A 15,577-nucleotide genomic window follows, 5' to 3' on the forward strand; every position below is an offset into this window, starting at 1 on the left:
CAAAGAAGATGGTATGTTTGTATTGCTTTGTTCATCATCTTCACTATTCTTCCAAACCCATCTCAGCAAATACACCAGACTTCGAACATACCAGATTCATTCTCACAATCTCGCACATACATTAACATCATGTCGTATAATTCAGGTACTCCTACTCTCCAAGCTCAACCATCCATCGAGCAACCATATGTCGCTAAACAGCCATCAGCCAAAGCAACTATGAGTAAGTGTCTTATTCCATGCGATGTTCTCTTCACGCTTGGGTCGTGTGGAAGATCAGACTGGTTATGCTGACATATTACTATTGTACAGACGCGAAAGGCGCAAGTTCCCAGGAAACAAAGCAGCAAGAAGATACTATGCGATTAAGAGGTGGATGTCCAGGTCATTTCTGTGGTCTCCGTGAGTACTCATATCCGGATGCCCATCATCGACGCTTGAACCTGACAGTCCTTTTGATCGACGCGAATAGCTATCCTCCCATGTCGGTAAGTTCATATCTCACTTTCTCCATACGAGTTCCGGTAATAAGTAGTGATACTGATCTCGAAAACTCCATAGATGCGATATCTGTATCATCCCTATCCCATGTTGCTAAACGACATTGTTATCACTGTATAAAACACAGATGCTTTTTTTCCCTATATACACGGATTGTAGCTATTATAAGAAACGGACGGAGGATATACATATATATCAATAACCTAACCCATGTTGAACTCTTGATGTATCCTGACCGATATTGTATTTCCTGCCCGAATTTATCCAGTAAAAATCCTAGATGCCTAATTACAACCTGAGAACATTCAATATGATAGAGTCACACGCGTCTTCAGTCATCTCTCTCCTCTCAAAAATCTTGCACCTTCATGCGAAAGCCATCCAGGTTCCTGACTTTGATCTAAACTCCCATCATTGTTTTTCTCAGCTCCCCCAGAATCGATTTTCTGTGAAATCATGTTGCGAGTCGTGGCAGCGAGGTTGGACGTGGAAGAGGCAGATTCGGTAGCTTTACCTTTGCCCTTTGGCTCTTTTTTCACGTCCCGATGTTTAGACCTATTCGCAAAACTTGACTGATGACGCGAAGTTGCCGTAGTGTCATTGGCTGTTTCAGGAAGCTCAGCAGTGAGAATACTTGCTGGTTCGGAGTCGGCTGAGGGCTTTCGACCAATGGTCGTTGAGTTCTTATCCTTCTTGTCAGTCTTTCGTGTAACTCTTGTTTCTTTGTCGTCGCTCTGACCTGATGTCTTGGAAGTAACGCCGGACCTGTTGACTCTCAGTCGAGCAGCTCCTTTACTTGGGAAATTCACTCTTTCTCGAGTAACCTGTATCATTCTCAGAAAGGATTCAGGAGAAGGTTCATCTTCTATTGACTCTGAGGTATTTGCGTCAAATCGATTTCGATATTTGGCTCCTTCAATAAATGCAGGTTCGAAACCATCATTATGCCTGGTGTCCTGGCTGAAAGGCTCCTCGACCCTACTTGGAAATTCTGATGAAGAAGCGAGTTCAGGTTCTGATTCAGATCCAGATACAGAATCGGGCTGATCATTGTCATGTGTATCTTCATATGTCATCATGAGCGCTGAACCTGGAGCATTATAGTTCAATACTGTGTTGAGGATAGAACCACCTTGTTTCACCACACTGACTGCAGTGTCAATTCCAGATGACAAACTTTCGGGCAAAGCCAGACTTATGGTAGAAACTGATTCTGTCAATTGTTTCTTGGATCGCTCGATGACGGGAGATAAGGTTGTTGATAATTGGGAAAGAAGAGTACCGTTTGGAGATGATGGTAGTGGCATACTTGAATGTAACGATAGTTTCTCGAATTAAACGGTTTCGTTGTTTCTGGATGCGGAATGCTGTCAGTATGAGATAAGTAGTTGTGAGCACGTCAGTTGACTGATCTTTCTGAGAAAGAAAGAAACGAATGGACCAATATCTGATATTGTGATGAAAAGGGAGAAGAACGAAGGAGCTCATCCTCAACTCGATTCTTATATGCACCAAATCAAGTCTAATTTGAGTGGCAAAGACTTCTTTTCATGCCTTCGAAAGTCACATCTATCCTGATCATGTGAAAGGAAGAAATGACCTCCTTTACTCTTCTTGACTAGTAAGACGTTTGACGATCCTTCGTGAGAATACACTTGAGTCCGATGAATGTCTCACAATATGCATCGAGGTGCCGAGCTGGTCGGAGTAGACCTGGAGAGAGATGATAGAAGTGAAAGTGGAAATGAATTACGTGTATATCGAATGATCATTGAATGATAATCTAATCATGATGGCCAATGGGTTGGGGAAAAAGTCACGCAGTACCAGTTCGAAAAGAGACATCCAGTCATCTTCTCCTGTTCTATCCCTTCTTGATTTCTCTTTCTTCTTTCATCTTACTGCTCCCCTTCTCCCCCTTCTCCCCCCCCACCTTTCATCCTGCCCTCTTTACCTCTTTACCTCTTTCTTTAAGCATGCCAATCTTTAGGCATGACCTCTCCCTCACTCCATCAGAACCTTCCGACACGCTCGCTACGACTACTAGCGAGCACGACCTCGGTCGCTTCGCCCCCATTCAGAATATTCCAGCGCAATGGTTCGAAAATATAGTTAAATCTGGGGTCTTGATTGTGGGTTTACTCAGTCATCATCTGAAATACAGTTGAGAAATATTCAATCATCTTCAGATAGAGCGAGAACAATAGCTTAACAAAGGAGAAGAAATGAAGTCCCCTGATGAAGCAGAGGGTGCGAGGCGATGGAAGGAGTTAGTAATTGTGTCATACATATGAATATTAGTGATCTGTTAAATGAGTCTTCCGGGGGCGGCCCCTCACAAATGCAAGACCCTAGTACATCAATGCATGAACGAACTCCCTTAGTAGACGAAAGCGAGGATCTTTCCACCAACGTGCTTGTTTCTGGCCTCGACGTGGTCCATGATACCGGCAGAGGTGGTGAGGATGATCTTACCGAAAGATCGAGCGGGAAGGAGGAGGGTAACCCAGTTCTCAACTATGACACAGAGAGATGAGAATCAGTCAACGATATCCCGTCATTTACGATTGATTTCCAAAACTCACTGGCATCAACAGCGATGTTGAATCGAGGAGAGATGACACCAGTCTTGTTCAATCGACCGTTAAGTTGGATAACGACTTTACCGCCTCGGTGGTCATCGATGATTTCGAATTCACCAATGTAACCTATATGATTGAGATACGATCAGCATTCCGATATCTCAGCTATTTTGGCGAAAGACAGAGGGGTGATGAAGATAATCCAAATGTCCTCCTCTAAAGCAGTCGATCACAGCTTGTTCACCCTGGCCATGCGGCCTCGAGCGATAGCAATAGTCGAATTGATTTTTGAAGAGGTATCACTGATAGTGTTATTCTTCCGGAGACTTAAAGCCTCGCCTCGGTAGGAAGAGCGTGTGAAGGCAGTTATACTCCGGGTTGTGATAGTTGGCGTGGAGGTAGGAAACAGAAGGACGAGGGAGACGAAAGCAAATGACAGATAGACTTACCGTGTTTTTGCATGACGGAAAGAACCTTGATGACAACTTTGGAAGAGGGTCTGATAAGAACTTGTCTCTTTCCTCGTCGCTCGGCGTTGACGATGTTGTTCTAAAAACATTCAAAGTCAAAGGTCAGTCATGATTTCTTCCAACCATCCAGGCCTTCCTCTGACCCATTTTCTACTCTCAATCTTCTCCTTCATGGCCTTTCCAATTCCATCATTGCCTGTCCAATACCAGAACTGAGATTTCACATACAAGGGCGTCGTTAAGAACTGAAGCTCGAACCATTTTGACTAGATTTGATGTTTTTTGGAGGGTTGGGTGTGTTTTCTGAAAAGGTGAAGGAGGATGTATAAGCTGAAAAGGGCTTTTGCTAACTCAGTGCGGGTGTGTCCTTACTTAGACAGCCGTATAGAGTATCCGAAGAGCAAAAGGGCTTTTTTTTAGGTTGAATTCAACATGGTAAAGAAAGGAACTTCTACTTCACCAATTTCAACGAAGGATGGGAAACGCTGCATGGTGAAGCAAGATAATTTGGTAAAACTTGACCATGAGGTGCGGAGTTTCGCTTTCATGTCGGGGAAACACCGGAGTGGCATCAAGTTCATCACCAGAGCCTGTAGCCACGTGTATGTGGGTGTTACGGGAAATCTTAGATCACGTGATTTGTCGGTGAACCGCATAGAGGTGTAGCCATACCTATCGACCTGTAGACATCTATGCACGGCATACATACAGGATTGAATGAGGATTTTTCATTCGTCTCATTTGATACGCAGCTTCACTTGCATTGAACAATCGTCTTGAGGTCCGTGACTATTGGTTGTAATAAAGTCGTCATGGCTCCTCCGCCGACTTTAGCGGATACGACTACCGCTGGTGCTGTTCAAGCTGGACCGTCGAAAAATCGAAAACAACCAAGTATAGCAATTGCACATGACGGTTCCCAGTCCATCCGTGCGCAATCGAAGAAGGAGAAGTCGATGGGTGGTAACAAGTCAGATTCTGCTGGCAGGGCGGGTATGAGCAAAGAGCTCGTCAAAGCTGTTCTAGCTAGTCCGTTAACTGTAGCTTGGTGAGTTTTCAGTTTCAAACCAGCTTATATTTCAGCGGGGCCGCCATATGCTTCTAAGATTAACGTGAACTCCAGGCCAAATATCCCTCGACATCTCCAGAATGCCTCTCTCCATGCCTTGAAAGAACTTATACCGTCAGAAATAGCAGACTATCACGTTTCCAGAGCTAGGTGTCATCAGAAAGAAAAGAGGTCTAAAAGACGTTCTTTGCGAAAACATACCAAGGACGATGAGAAAGAAGCAGGTCCAGTCGAAGTGTCAGGTGAAGAGCAAGATGTTCAGCCTGAAGAACCGCAATCGATAGCTATAGGTGCCAAAAGACCTCCTGCCGCTACTGATATGGAAGAACCCGCTTCGAAGAAACCCCGAACTGATGACGGGAATGAGAAGATTGATACTGTGAGACCGGTTCAACCTGAAATACTATCTCACTTGGTCTTTGGAATAAATGAAGTCCTGAAATCACTCGAGACTCAAATCGCAGAATTGAGAATTCGTCTCATGATTATGGGAGATGCATTGAATGGTATTCAAAAAGATGTCAACCTCAAAGGAAAAGCGAACAATCTATTACCTACTGCGCCTCGCTCACCTTCATTATCACCAGAACGCACACTTCACAACGATCTTCGGGCAGCGATACCACTCGAGTTCATCATTATTCCTTTATTGTCTATCAATCCACCTTCATTGGTATCTCCAATACCTCAGTATTGCGCGACATACAATGCATTAGTATACCAACATACCCAGTTAACCAAATTGTGTCGAACGAGACTTAACGATCGGGACGTTGATGATATCGTTGGAGGAGAAAAGGAAGAAATTAGAGTAGTACCGTTAGGTGCGGTTGAGCAAGAGATTGCTGAATTAGTCGGGTTGAGGAGAGTCGCATGTTTGGGTATTCGAGTAAGTGACCGCGTTGTCCCGTATGAATGGAGACAAAGCTTACATACACATGTCACAAAATATTAGGGATCACATCCTTCTGTCGATGTTTTGAGAAAACTATTACCCAAAAGCGTTTTACATGCACCTAGACATTCCATCACTCTACCCATACCAACTTCTTCCCTCAAGATTTACAATTCACCAGCAGACAAAGAAGTTCAAAGGAAGAAGAAATCATCACATCCTTTACCCAATATCCATTACGCTGATTTACATATCAAAGGTATCAAGACCAAGATACCTATCGATAATGCCGCTAGGAAAGCTCAGAGATTGGAAGAAGTCAGAAAGAAGAGAGTTGAGGCGAAAATAAGGAAGAAAGAAGACAGGTTGAAAGAGAAGAAGAGGCAATAGTATCGTAGAATAAGGCAATGAATCCGCCGAACGACGATGTTAAAGGTCTCATATTTCTCCAAAAACAGGCTTGTTCAGATCACATGCGAAAGCTCGTGCATCAAAAGTTAGGTAATCTTGTCGGCAGGGGGCGGATTCATCCAGAAGGGGACGAAGAGAAAAGAGGAGGGAAGGGAGGGAGGAAGGATACTGCTTTGACCTGAATTGGACATGAAGAGGTTCACAAACGGAATGTCTTACATGTCACTACGGTACGATGGTTATAATGATTAAGATGTGTATGATGATGTAACGTTGATTCGGATCAGTCTAATTCAAGCTGCATCTCGCGACGTCTTACGTAGAACCTCTGGCTCACCCATCAACTATTACTGCATGATGAGTCACATTTCGAGACAAAAGGATATTCACGTACAGGTCGATTCCAAACCTATCTAACTGATATGCGAATCAAGGGTTTCTTTACCTCTATGGCAACTGTGGAACATTTTACTCCGAGACACTGTTCTATACTCGGTTCTGGCCATTAAGGTTTATCCAGATTTTGCGGACTAGCAGAAAACACTGCTGACGTTAGCACCCAATCAGCATCACATATCTCTTCGTATCGCCAGGAAGGATGCGTGGTCTTCGACAGGTACAAGTAAGGGCGTTCAGTTACAGAGAACACACTCTCACTACCGCGATCGACGCCACTATCCGTAACCAGTTACTTCCCAATCACCGAAGTTTTTATCATGTGCCAGAAGGAAAGGATTTTAAGGGAAAACTCCAGATCTTTTACCTTTTAGCTAAGAACACGAGCGGGAAGAAAAAATCGGTAATGTAAACTATATGTAGGCACTGGTCCGCAGCCCTGTGAACCAAAACTATTTGTGATTAGTCGTAACATGCCCAACTGCTAGAATTTACGAAGGCCGAGTCCACCGCCCAGCATGACGATGGGATACACTGCTATGAGTCACCCTTCTACAGATACCAATAATATTTCTTATGTCCAAAGAAATCTTCTTGAAATTTTCTCTTTTTCAAGTGAAGCATACGGTTCTTAACCCTCCAGATCATTAGACAAATAAAGTACAGCTCAAATTGAAGATCAGGTGGTATCATCCGCAATGACACCTATCGTACCGTCTCGTCCTAGCAATCCTCAGCGCAATTCATCTAACATCTCTCAGTCCTCTTCTTTTCGGTCACTCTTCACGCAACCTAATAAACAAATAAGACCGTCTACTCCAAAAGTGCACGATAATCATATACTACCAGTGAAAGACTTTCCACCACAGACCGAGAGAAGAAGATCATCCTTACCTGACGCAGATGTGCCTGAATTAGAATTGGAACCTGTTTCATCGACAACAGGGGTCGATCAATTCACCAATAGCAATAATATTGGAACCAAACAAATTTCGAGAGATTCTTCACTCAACCATAAAAGATCACATTCGCTCAGAAGGAAGCCTGTTCCATCGTTACTTGTCGCTTCATCATCATCCTCATCATCGCACAACCAAGTTCTGCCTCCTGATCATCCTTTTGCCACTGCACACAAAAAACATGACAGTGGCTCCAGCTCCAAAAACACGTCCATGTCTGGGAGAACCACTCCCGTGAGTGGAAGGAATACACCTACAATCGCCAACGTACATTCTCCAGACAGGGGAATGGGCAGGACCCCTCCTCCACCCAAAAGGATTGCTGGTCAAGCAAAAACAAACGAGGAAAAACTGGTCATTAGCAAAAAGAATAATAGACCCGATACTGCTGGTACATTCGGAGGTAGAAAGTCTGTAGAAGCAGAAAGGGACAACCAAAGGCCAATTTCCGGGCTTGTAGATAAGGAAGACGCCTTGCATGCTCGTATGATCTCTCTTTCATTGGATCGTTCACTCCCTCCCAGCCCCTTAGACATGGGACATAACTCTTTAGATCAAACACCCATGCCTTTCGGCATGGTGACTCCGAAACCCGTTCTGTCGACCGTTGATATCAATACCTCACGCAGTGGTAACCCTGGAGATAGCACAAGTTCTTCGAAGAGAAAAAAGCAGTCACTTGCCATTCCAGGATCTGCGCCCATGATGACAGGTGGAGGATCGTCAGGCTCGAAATCCCGTTCTAAGATATTTCCCAGGTGGGACAGTACTGAAAAAGTGAAAGCTGAACCTTCCAAAAACACCAAAATCACCAATGAAGAGGAATTTAGCATTGATCGCCTACCATCCAAAAAGGCATTATGGGAAGCTGGAACTTGTTTCTTGCGAGATGAAAATGGGGACTTGAAATGCTTCGGTGATTTCTTCCCACGCCTTCCTGTAGATGCGACAACCATTATCGACGATCATCAATCCAATGGCAAGGGACCGAGCTCAATCTTATCCGAAGCTATGGAGAAGTCGGCTTCGTATGCGGGATCTATTAGCACCAACGCAACCTCATCGAGGAAAATAGTTAAGACTGTTGTCTTCTTTATCAGGCACTTCTGGTGTGGTCAATGTCAAGATTACACTTTCGCTTCATTATCGCTTCTTGATCCTGTGGCTTTGGAGAGAGCCGGAATACGTGTTATCATTATCTCAAACGGAAGTTGGAAGATCATCAAGGCTTACAAGAAGCTTTTTAATTGCCCTTTCCCGATTTACGTGGATGGCCCGAGGCGGCTTTATCAACTGATGGGGTGAGTTTACGTTCAACGTGTTGCAACAATTCGCTGATGGGCAATTGTGATAGCATGACCAAGATGACCAATGATTTTGGGCCCATGTTCAAAGGGCGTGCTACATACCACCAACGTCCTGTACCCACGCAGTTATTACATGGTCTAGGCGTGAGTGAAATAGTCTTCAAGTAATGAGATGCAGGAAATGCTAATGCAGGGAGACAAAATAGAACGCATTCTTCCGTATGCCTCTTGCCAATCCTGGCACCCTTACACAACTGGGGGGAGAATTCATCTTAACACCGGGATGGGAATGCGAGTTTGCACATCGTATGACTACGACTTCAGATCACATGGAAGCGCCAGAAGTCCTTCGTCTAGCGGGCTGCACTCACCCCACCAAGTCCGATCTTGTTGAACTCGAATTGGCGGATTCGCAGAAATCAGAATTACAAAGGCTGGAAAGGGAAATGAAAGAATGGCAAGAAGGAAAAACGGCTGAAATCGAACGGTATGTTTTCAAAGTGTTGGAGAAAGCTTGAGGGTAGCCACAAAAAGCTGATTGTAACCTATATATAGAATTCGCCAAAAGAAAGAAGCTAGACGAGGTGTTGCTTATTCTCCTTCTGACCAGGATCCAGATTTCTTGATGAGCCAAACTCACGATGAACAAACTGCTGAACTGCCGTTATCAGAATCTATCAGTCAAGCTCTGAACGCGCTTGGGGATATGACTATAACAGGCGATGATGCTAGTAAATCAGAATTCGATGCAAGATTGCAAGGAGTCCTACGTGAACAAGAGGTGAAGGAAAAGGAAAAGTTAGCCGCTGGAGAATTGATGTTGGTGAGGGGCAAGGGAGATTTAGAGGTCGGCATGGAGTCGCAAATTGTATAGTGAAATCCGGCAACAAGTATCTATGCATGATTATAGACATCCTACATAAAATGTTAAACGAGAAAAACACCTGCCGAGATGACGCGATTTGTAATGCAAGGCAGCGGTGGAGGCCCTGGCTAAAGTGTAGTGGAGGTACCACATTTTTGGACCACCTCACATTTTATACTTTTGTGGAGCGAAAACCTTCTTGACCCCAGAAAAATACCCGTAAAAACAAGCCGAACCAAAAAAGGGGTCGGCCCGCTTGATTTGTACAGTTTTAAACTCTATTCCCTTTACACGTTCCAAAATAGAAAAATACCCGGTTATGGGTCTTGCCGGGCAGACGTTTCCAACGTCTCGCATCGCATTCGCTCGTCCCAAAGTCCCTCACTCCGGTTCAAACGGGAAAGAACTGGCTCAAAGCCTTTTACGACTACCCAGAAATCATGAGTGCCAACGGCCAGCCCCGGACCGTTCACGGTACATGTATGCCGTACTTGGTATTGGGGGGTGAAATGAAATCATTTCTATATCGGGACTCTTGGTATCATGTGGTGTGACAGTCAAACTCAGCTCAAAATTCTTTTACTGGAGGTGTTCCGCCATCATGCAACAATTGATTCACCCTTCATTTACCAAAACGAAAAAGGAAAAGTGTCAGACCCCGTTCAAGTAATCATGCCCCACAGGGTCAGAGCGTAGGGTCAATACAGTCGATGTTATACGAACAGCTTACAAGCCTTTCGCCACTGGTTTCATCCTGTAGACCCCCGCGATCGAGGTGGGTACGAGAGCATTCTGAAAATACCTCTTGCGGTCCGGCGGCCCGCGGGGGAGAGGATGTTTCGTTGTGTTTGTAAGCAAAGACACACGATCATTAGAAACACCTGCCAAAAGCCTTGGACCTGTCTCTCTTCCAGAAAACGCATATAAGGCCTCACCAGATCTGACAACACCCATTTTTCGCCCTTCCCATAGATCATTTTGATTCCAGTTTTTCGAATCAACATAAATTCCTTGTTTCAACACTATCGACAAGAAAACTCGGTAAACAACAATGGCCGTTGGGTAAGTGGCAAATATCAAACACGCGTCCCTTTTAACTGATCCCGATCTTCATTACCAGTGCTGCTGAACACGCTAATGAGCGTCGCCACGATGCTCAAGAGGCATCCTTCGCCCCTGATACCCACAGACCGTGGCACGCTCATTCCCGAGCATATTTGCTTGCCGCTGTCGGTTTCATGGGTATCTTCCTTTTCGGTTACGACACCGGTCTCGGTGGTGGTGTAATCGCACTCCCTACTTTCGCCAAAGAATTCAATATCACTGGTTCTAAAGCACACATCGCTGCTCTCCAAGGTAACATTGTCGCCATTTTGCAAGGTGGTGCTTTCTTCGGTGCTATCGGTGGTGCACCACTCGAGGATTATTTAGGACGAAAATGGGTGAGTACCTATAAGATACAAATCGTGCGGCAAGAATTATCGTTTGACTTTCGCTGTTATAGTCATTGATGGTCGGTTGCTGGATCTTCATTGTCGGTGCCATCCTTCAAGTAGTCGCCACAAATTCACTTAGTCTTGTTTATGGTGGTCGATTCGTTTCAGGTTTTGGTGTCGGTCTCATGAGTATGGTTTGTCCTACTTACGCGTCTGAGATCGCTCCTAAAGAAGTGAGTGTCTTGTCACCATGTGTACTTGCAAGGCGAAGCTGACGGTTTATCCCTGAAAGCTTCGAGGACGAATTACTGGTATGTTCCAGGTCATCGTTGTTATTGGTGTCGCTTTCTCCTATTGGATCAACTACGGTGTCACCTTCATGAATGCTTCCAGAGGTGCTATTCAATGGAGAATCCCAATCGGTTTCCAATTGGTTCCTGTCGGTTTCATGGTCATGCTCCTCCCCATCCTCAAAGAATCTCCTCGATGGCTCGCTATCAAGCACAAGGATGAGCTTGCTCTCAAAAACCTTGCTTGGATCAGAAAACTCCCAGCTTCTGACCCATCTGTCCAATTCGAATTCGCTGAAATCGTCGCTGCCATCCGAGAGGAAGAACAAGCTACCTCTGGTGCTTCTTGGCGAGAAATTGGTGCCAAGGGTAACCCAATCCGATTCGTCATCGCTTTTGTGATCTTTACTTTGCAACAATGGTCAGGTCAAAACTCCATTTCTTACTACGCTCCAACTATCTTCCAATCTATCGGTCTTAAAGGTGCCAAGACCGGTCTTCTTGCGTCCGGTGTCTATGGTATCGTCAAGATCGTCGCCACTGGTATTTTTATCGTTTTCGGTGTTGACAGATTTGGTCGAAAGAAGCCTCTTCTTACTGGTATCGCTCTTATGAGTTTGTTCCTTTGGATCGTCGGTGCTATTTTCAAGACTCACATCCCTGACGCTGCAGCTACCACCGTCCCTCCCGCGTCTATTGGAATGGCTGTCTGTATCTACCTCTTTGTCATTCCTTACTGTTTCTCTGTCGGTCCTCTTCCTTGGGTTATTTGTTCCGAAATCTTCAGCAACAGAACTCGACACTACGGTCTTATGACAGCTGCCGCTACTCAATGGGCTTGGAACTTCGGTGTCACCAAAGCTACCCCTCTTATGGTCATCGCCATGCCTAACGGTGGAATTTTCTTCTTCTTTGGCGCTATCAATATCATCTCTTTCACATTGGCCTTGTTCTTCTTGCCCGAAACTTCTGGAACATCCCTTGAGGCAATGGACATCATTTTCGGATCCGTCACCAAAGAAGAGCGAGAAGCCGAAATTGCTCGAAGAGCCGGTGCTATCGAGAAAGCTTTCGATGATGAGGAGAAAGGAGTAACCACTCACCATGAACACAACGAAGACAAGGTATAAACAGTCACATAGTGGCGTTAATTTGTTTTTTCGGGTAAAGGTGGTCAGGTAATGGGGTCTTTGGTCATGTGACAAAAGCCAGAACGATCAGAAGTATTATGATAGACATTATAATTACCGTATCGTCTGTTTAACATTCGACTGTGTACAATTTATATGCAGATTCTTATTTTCAGCAGCCCCTTGCTTGTTTGTGAACTCATACTGCACTCCACTGTCTACTAATATGTGCTGTGGTCAGTAAGCTCAGCCCGGCGAATTGACAAAAGACGTTTTGGGACACAAGGTTGATGCCCTTTGTATGCCGTTGTCAAAGGAGGTCCCTAACCATCTCCATGCAAACTGCATGCAAGGCGCTAGGTACAACCTTACGTCTGCGCTCGCCCAGTTCAAGTCGTGGTCCGATCATTGAGTCATTTGTTTTTACCGCATAATTCTATGGCACAGCGAAGCGCGTCAAGCATATTGTTGTGGAAAACGACCGTCAAAGTGAATTGGCGAAATTATCGTCTACTCCAGCGATCATCTGCAATATTATTATATTCCACGAGCAACAGGCTGAATCTCCCTCCTTCTTTCCCCTTCCCTTCCCCTTCCTTTTGCTCCTCTATCCATGCTTTGGCCAACCTCTCTTCCATCAACATCTTTCTTTCTATAATTTTCGAATAATAATCTTTCTTCTTTCGGCGCCTGCCAATAGCGCTAAGTTTCACCTCCCATCTGCGCTTTACCAGATCCGCGTCTTTATCACAACTGCGTTGATCTGCGTAGTACCCCAGCTTTGTAGCGGGCGGCAGACTCGCTCTGGCTGACTTGTTTCTCATCTCTGGAAACTTGCTGCGATACCCTTTGTTGAAGGGAGGGTAAGAATCCGAATCAAGGGGCCAATCAAACATGTTTTGTTGATCAAAAGTGGTGATGTTCTTCTGGAGATACGGTGTCGGTTTTATTGCGGGGGTGTCGAGTCTCTGTACTCGCAAAGAGCTTGATTTGATAGGAGATGAAGTTTTGAGGATTGATGGGCCTGGTGACGGAAGGCGTTCGGGACTTCTGTGCAGTTCTGCGGTGGCTTTAACACCCCACGGGATGCCTACTCGAAGCGGTGGCGTGATGACTCTTACAGTCTTAGTCCACTGAATGTTTGTGGGACTCACTGAGTGTAGTATTGTCTCCTTGTTGACTACGGGCGTGGGGCTGATACGAGAGGAGCTGAGCCTGTTCCTCTTCTCGTCGACTTCTGGGAAACTGACGCTGTCATCGTACGGTGGCCAAGTGTGAGACCAATTCCACTGGACCAAGGGGATCAGAGCATGACGAGGGTTTGCGGCACCATGAATGGGATGTTCCTTGTCCGTTTTTGGGCTGACAACATACAGTGAGGGTAGTTCAGCTAAGACTGCATTTTCCATGTCATGGGTCTCATCTTCTTCGGGCTTTTCAGCCAAATCTTCTATGGGCTGAGTACAGGTAATCGAGCTCCGCTGCGAAGTATGTCTTTTGTGATCGGGCTGACCACCTCCCCAAGGTGCTGAGGAGGGCGTTATTCTTTCGAAGTATTTCATGTATTTAATCATTCTTTGCCAATAGCCGGTGGCGATTACTGTCTTATCGACGATAGTGATGGAATTCTCGAAATATCCTCTTGGTCTCCATATCCTGGGTTTTATCAGAACGTCTTTCAAGCTTCTTTTATTTCAAGATACGAGATACAAAAAGAGAGGAGTAATATTAAGCCCCACTTTAATCTTCGTATAATTTATAGAATGAAATGGTTGGGGAAACCTTGGTAAGATCTGGATGACTCTATTGTATATGAGACTACACTGCCTGTACCGCACATTTAGGTTCAGAAAGAGAGACAAAGGTCCACTTACGACGCCCCACATTACACGATAACCATATTCCCCCAAGACAATTGTTTGGTGATATGAACACGTATAACAGACAGAGACCAACAGTCGTCAGAAGTGTTCTTTCATACATAGATGATTGTATCACATATCTCAATGAAGTCCCAACTATTGCGTTTCCAAGACGTCGCATGGAATGCCACATATTCTTCTGGCGCGTGCCTGAATATCTTGTCAACATCAACAACAAATCGTCCTCATCGTCACCAGAAGCTCTGGTCAATGCATCATTCATCCATTTTTCCAAGTTCATCAGAGTTCCCGAACGATACATTGCACTTATCAACGACTAAAACCAGCGCTGTGATTCCATCATGCCCTCTGTCCTGCCCAGTAATTACTATTATTTCTTCTGGCTACTTGAGCCCGCACTCACTATTGTTGGAGCACTATCAGCGATCCTCAATCCAGAGGACTTTGGACGGCATCAACTCCCGGATCATATCGAGAGGCCGACTACAGGAATTGGAAGTAGCTCAAGAGGCCAGATGATTGTATCTCAACTCGGTTCATGTGAGTCACCCATCTTGATTCTTGAGTTGAGTTTCAAAATTGCCAATCACTGGAAAATCGCTCAAATTCACCCTCAATAGGCTTCATGCTCTTGGCAATGCTCTCATTGTCGCTCGTCTATCTGTTCAAGAAATACCTAGATGACAGACCGGTCGTACTAGAAAAGCTATTCAAAGGTTTACTAATCCCACTTGCAATTGCTGATGTGAGTCCAACCTGTCATTCCTATCGAACGATGATTCGACAACTGACACCACTTGCGCCTGTCCGGTAGATCCTCCAGTGAGTGACCCAGAGATAAACAATACGAGTCAGGAATCACGGCTGATAGAGTCTTGTTACGACATACAGTGTCGTAGTCACCCTCCTTCCTTTACCTATATCCCATCTGAAATCTCCTTCCGAATGGACTCACGTACTTCACTGTACTGTGTGGATTACTCTCACCCTTTTTGTTACCAGGTAAGCCCCTTTTTTCTGTCATATGCAAATATAAAAACCCATCATTGACCCCTGACCAATCCGGACAGGCTGTCATGGCTACTGGGCTTCGGGAGACCTTCTGCAAAATCTCTCTCCCTAGTAAAACCAACAAGCAATATTACTCAACGGCCATTTCCTCTGCCCAAATCCGACTCTGAACTGCGTGTTGAGCAAGTTGTGAAGCCTGATGCGGAGGTTCAGACTGCGAGAAGGAGAAATGCGCCTAGGCAGAGCCGTGCGGTCGAGTAAATCGGTATCCGAGAGTTAGAGTACAGTGGATAATATGATACCCTCGTGTATATCAGTCGCTTCATACCTCAGTAGTCCTTGCATATGCATATAATCTAGATTCTCACGCAG

At 45.1% G+C, this 15,577-nt stretch overlaps 8 protein-coding genes across 8 annotated transcripts; 5 read left to right on the forward strand and 3 right to left on the reverse strand.

Moving 5' to 3' along the window:
* Positions 1-129: 129 nt before the first annotated feature.
* Positions 130-598, forward strand: IL334_000450 (uncharacterized protein; the record flags this gene model as incomplete). Its single annotated transcript, XM_062932234.1, has 4 exons — positions 130-223; positions 313-402; positions 473-488; positions 562-598. 4 exons carry the CDS (start codon positions 130-132, stop codon positions 596-598), a joined length of 237 nt encoding a protein of 78 aa, XP_062788285.1.
* Positions 599-836: 238 nt separating this feature from the next.
* IL334_000451 (uncharacterized protein) lies at positions 837-1,808 on the reverse strand (the record flags this gene model as incomplete). Its single annotated transcript, XM_062932235.1, has 1 exon — positions 837-1,808. One exon carries the CDS (start codon positions 1,806-1,808, stop codon positions 837-839), a length of 972 nt encoding a protein of 323 aa, XP_062788286.1.
* A 1,073-nt stretch (positions 1,809-2,881) lies between these two features.
* On the reverse strand, positions 2,882-3,814 carry IL334_000452 (40S ribosomal protein S22-A; the record flags this gene model as incomplete). The annotated part of the gene is made up of 4 exons (XM_062932236.1): positions 2,882-3,018; positions 3,087-3,209; positions 3,533-3,632; positions 3,782-3,814. The coding sequence occupies 4 exons, from the start codon at positions 3,812-3,814 to the stop codon at positions 2,882-2,884; spliced, it is 393 nt and encodes a 130-aa protein (XP_062788287.1).
* A 551-nt stretch (positions 3,815-4,365) lies between these two features.
* Positions 4,366-5,907, forward strand: IL334_000453 (uncharacterized protein; the record flags this gene model as incomplete). The annotated part of the gene is made up of 3 exons (XM_062932237.1): positions 4,366-4,601; positions 4,677-5,511; positions 5,578-5,907. 3 exons carry the CDS (start codon positions 4,366-4,368, stop codon positions 5,905-5,907), a joined length of 1,401 nt encoding a protein of 466 aa, XP_062788288.1.
* Positions 5,908-7,022: 1,115 nt separating this feature from the next.
* On the forward strand, positions 7,023-9,464 carry IL334_000454 (uncharacterized protein; the record flags this gene model as incomplete). Its single annotated transcript, XM_062932238.1, has 4 exons — positions 7,023-8,584; positions 8,638-8,734; positions 8,797-9,077; positions 9,146-9,464. The coding sequence occupies 4 exons, from the start codon at positions 7,023-7,025 to the stop codon at positions 9,462-9,464; spliced, it is 2,259 nt and encodes a 752-aa protein (XP_062788289.1).
* Positions 9,465-10,506: 1,042 nt separating this feature from the next.
* On the forward strand, positions 10,507-12,311 carry IL334_000455 (uncharacterized protein; the record flags this gene model as incomplete). The annotated part of the gene is made up of 4 exons (XM_062932239.1): positions 10,507-10,517; positions 10,576-10,897; positions 10,960-11,124; positions 11,184-12,311. 4 exons carry the CDS (start codon positions 10,507-10,509, stop codon positions 12,309-12,311), a joined length of 1,626 nt encoding a protein of 541 aa, XP_062788290.1.
* Positions 12,312-12,814: 503 nt separating this feature from the next.
* On the reverse strand, positions 12,815-13,885 carry IL334_000456 (uncharacterized protein; the record flags this gene model as incomplete). Its single annotated transcript, XM_062932240.1, has 1 exon — positions 12,815-13,885. One exon carries the CDS (start codon positions 13,883-13,885, stop codon positions 12,815-12,817), a length of 1,071 nt encoding a protein of 356 aa, XP_062788291.1.
* Positions 13,886-14,535: 650 nt separating this feature from the next.
* Positions 14,536-15,466, forward strand: IL334_000457 (uncharacterized protein; the record flags this gene model as incomplete). The annotated part of the gene is made up of 5 exons (XM_062932241.1): positions 14,536-14,734; positions 14,815-14,939; positions 15,009-15,016; positions 15,086-15,196; positions 15,265-15,466. The coding sequence occupies 5 exons, from the start codon at positions 14,536-14,538 to the stop codon at positions 15,464-15,466; spliced, it is 645 nt and encodes a 214-aa protein (XP_062788292.1).
* Between the last annotated feature and the right edge of the window lie 111 nt (positions 15,467-15,577).

The sequence above is a fragment of the Kwoniella shivajii genome, chromosome 1 (assembly GCF_035658355.1).
Source record: "Kwoniella shivajii chromosome 1, complete sequence".
Lineage (NCBI taxonomy): Eukaryota > Fungi > Basidiomycota > Tremellomycetes > Tremellales > Cryptococcaceae > Kwoniella > Kwoniella shivajii.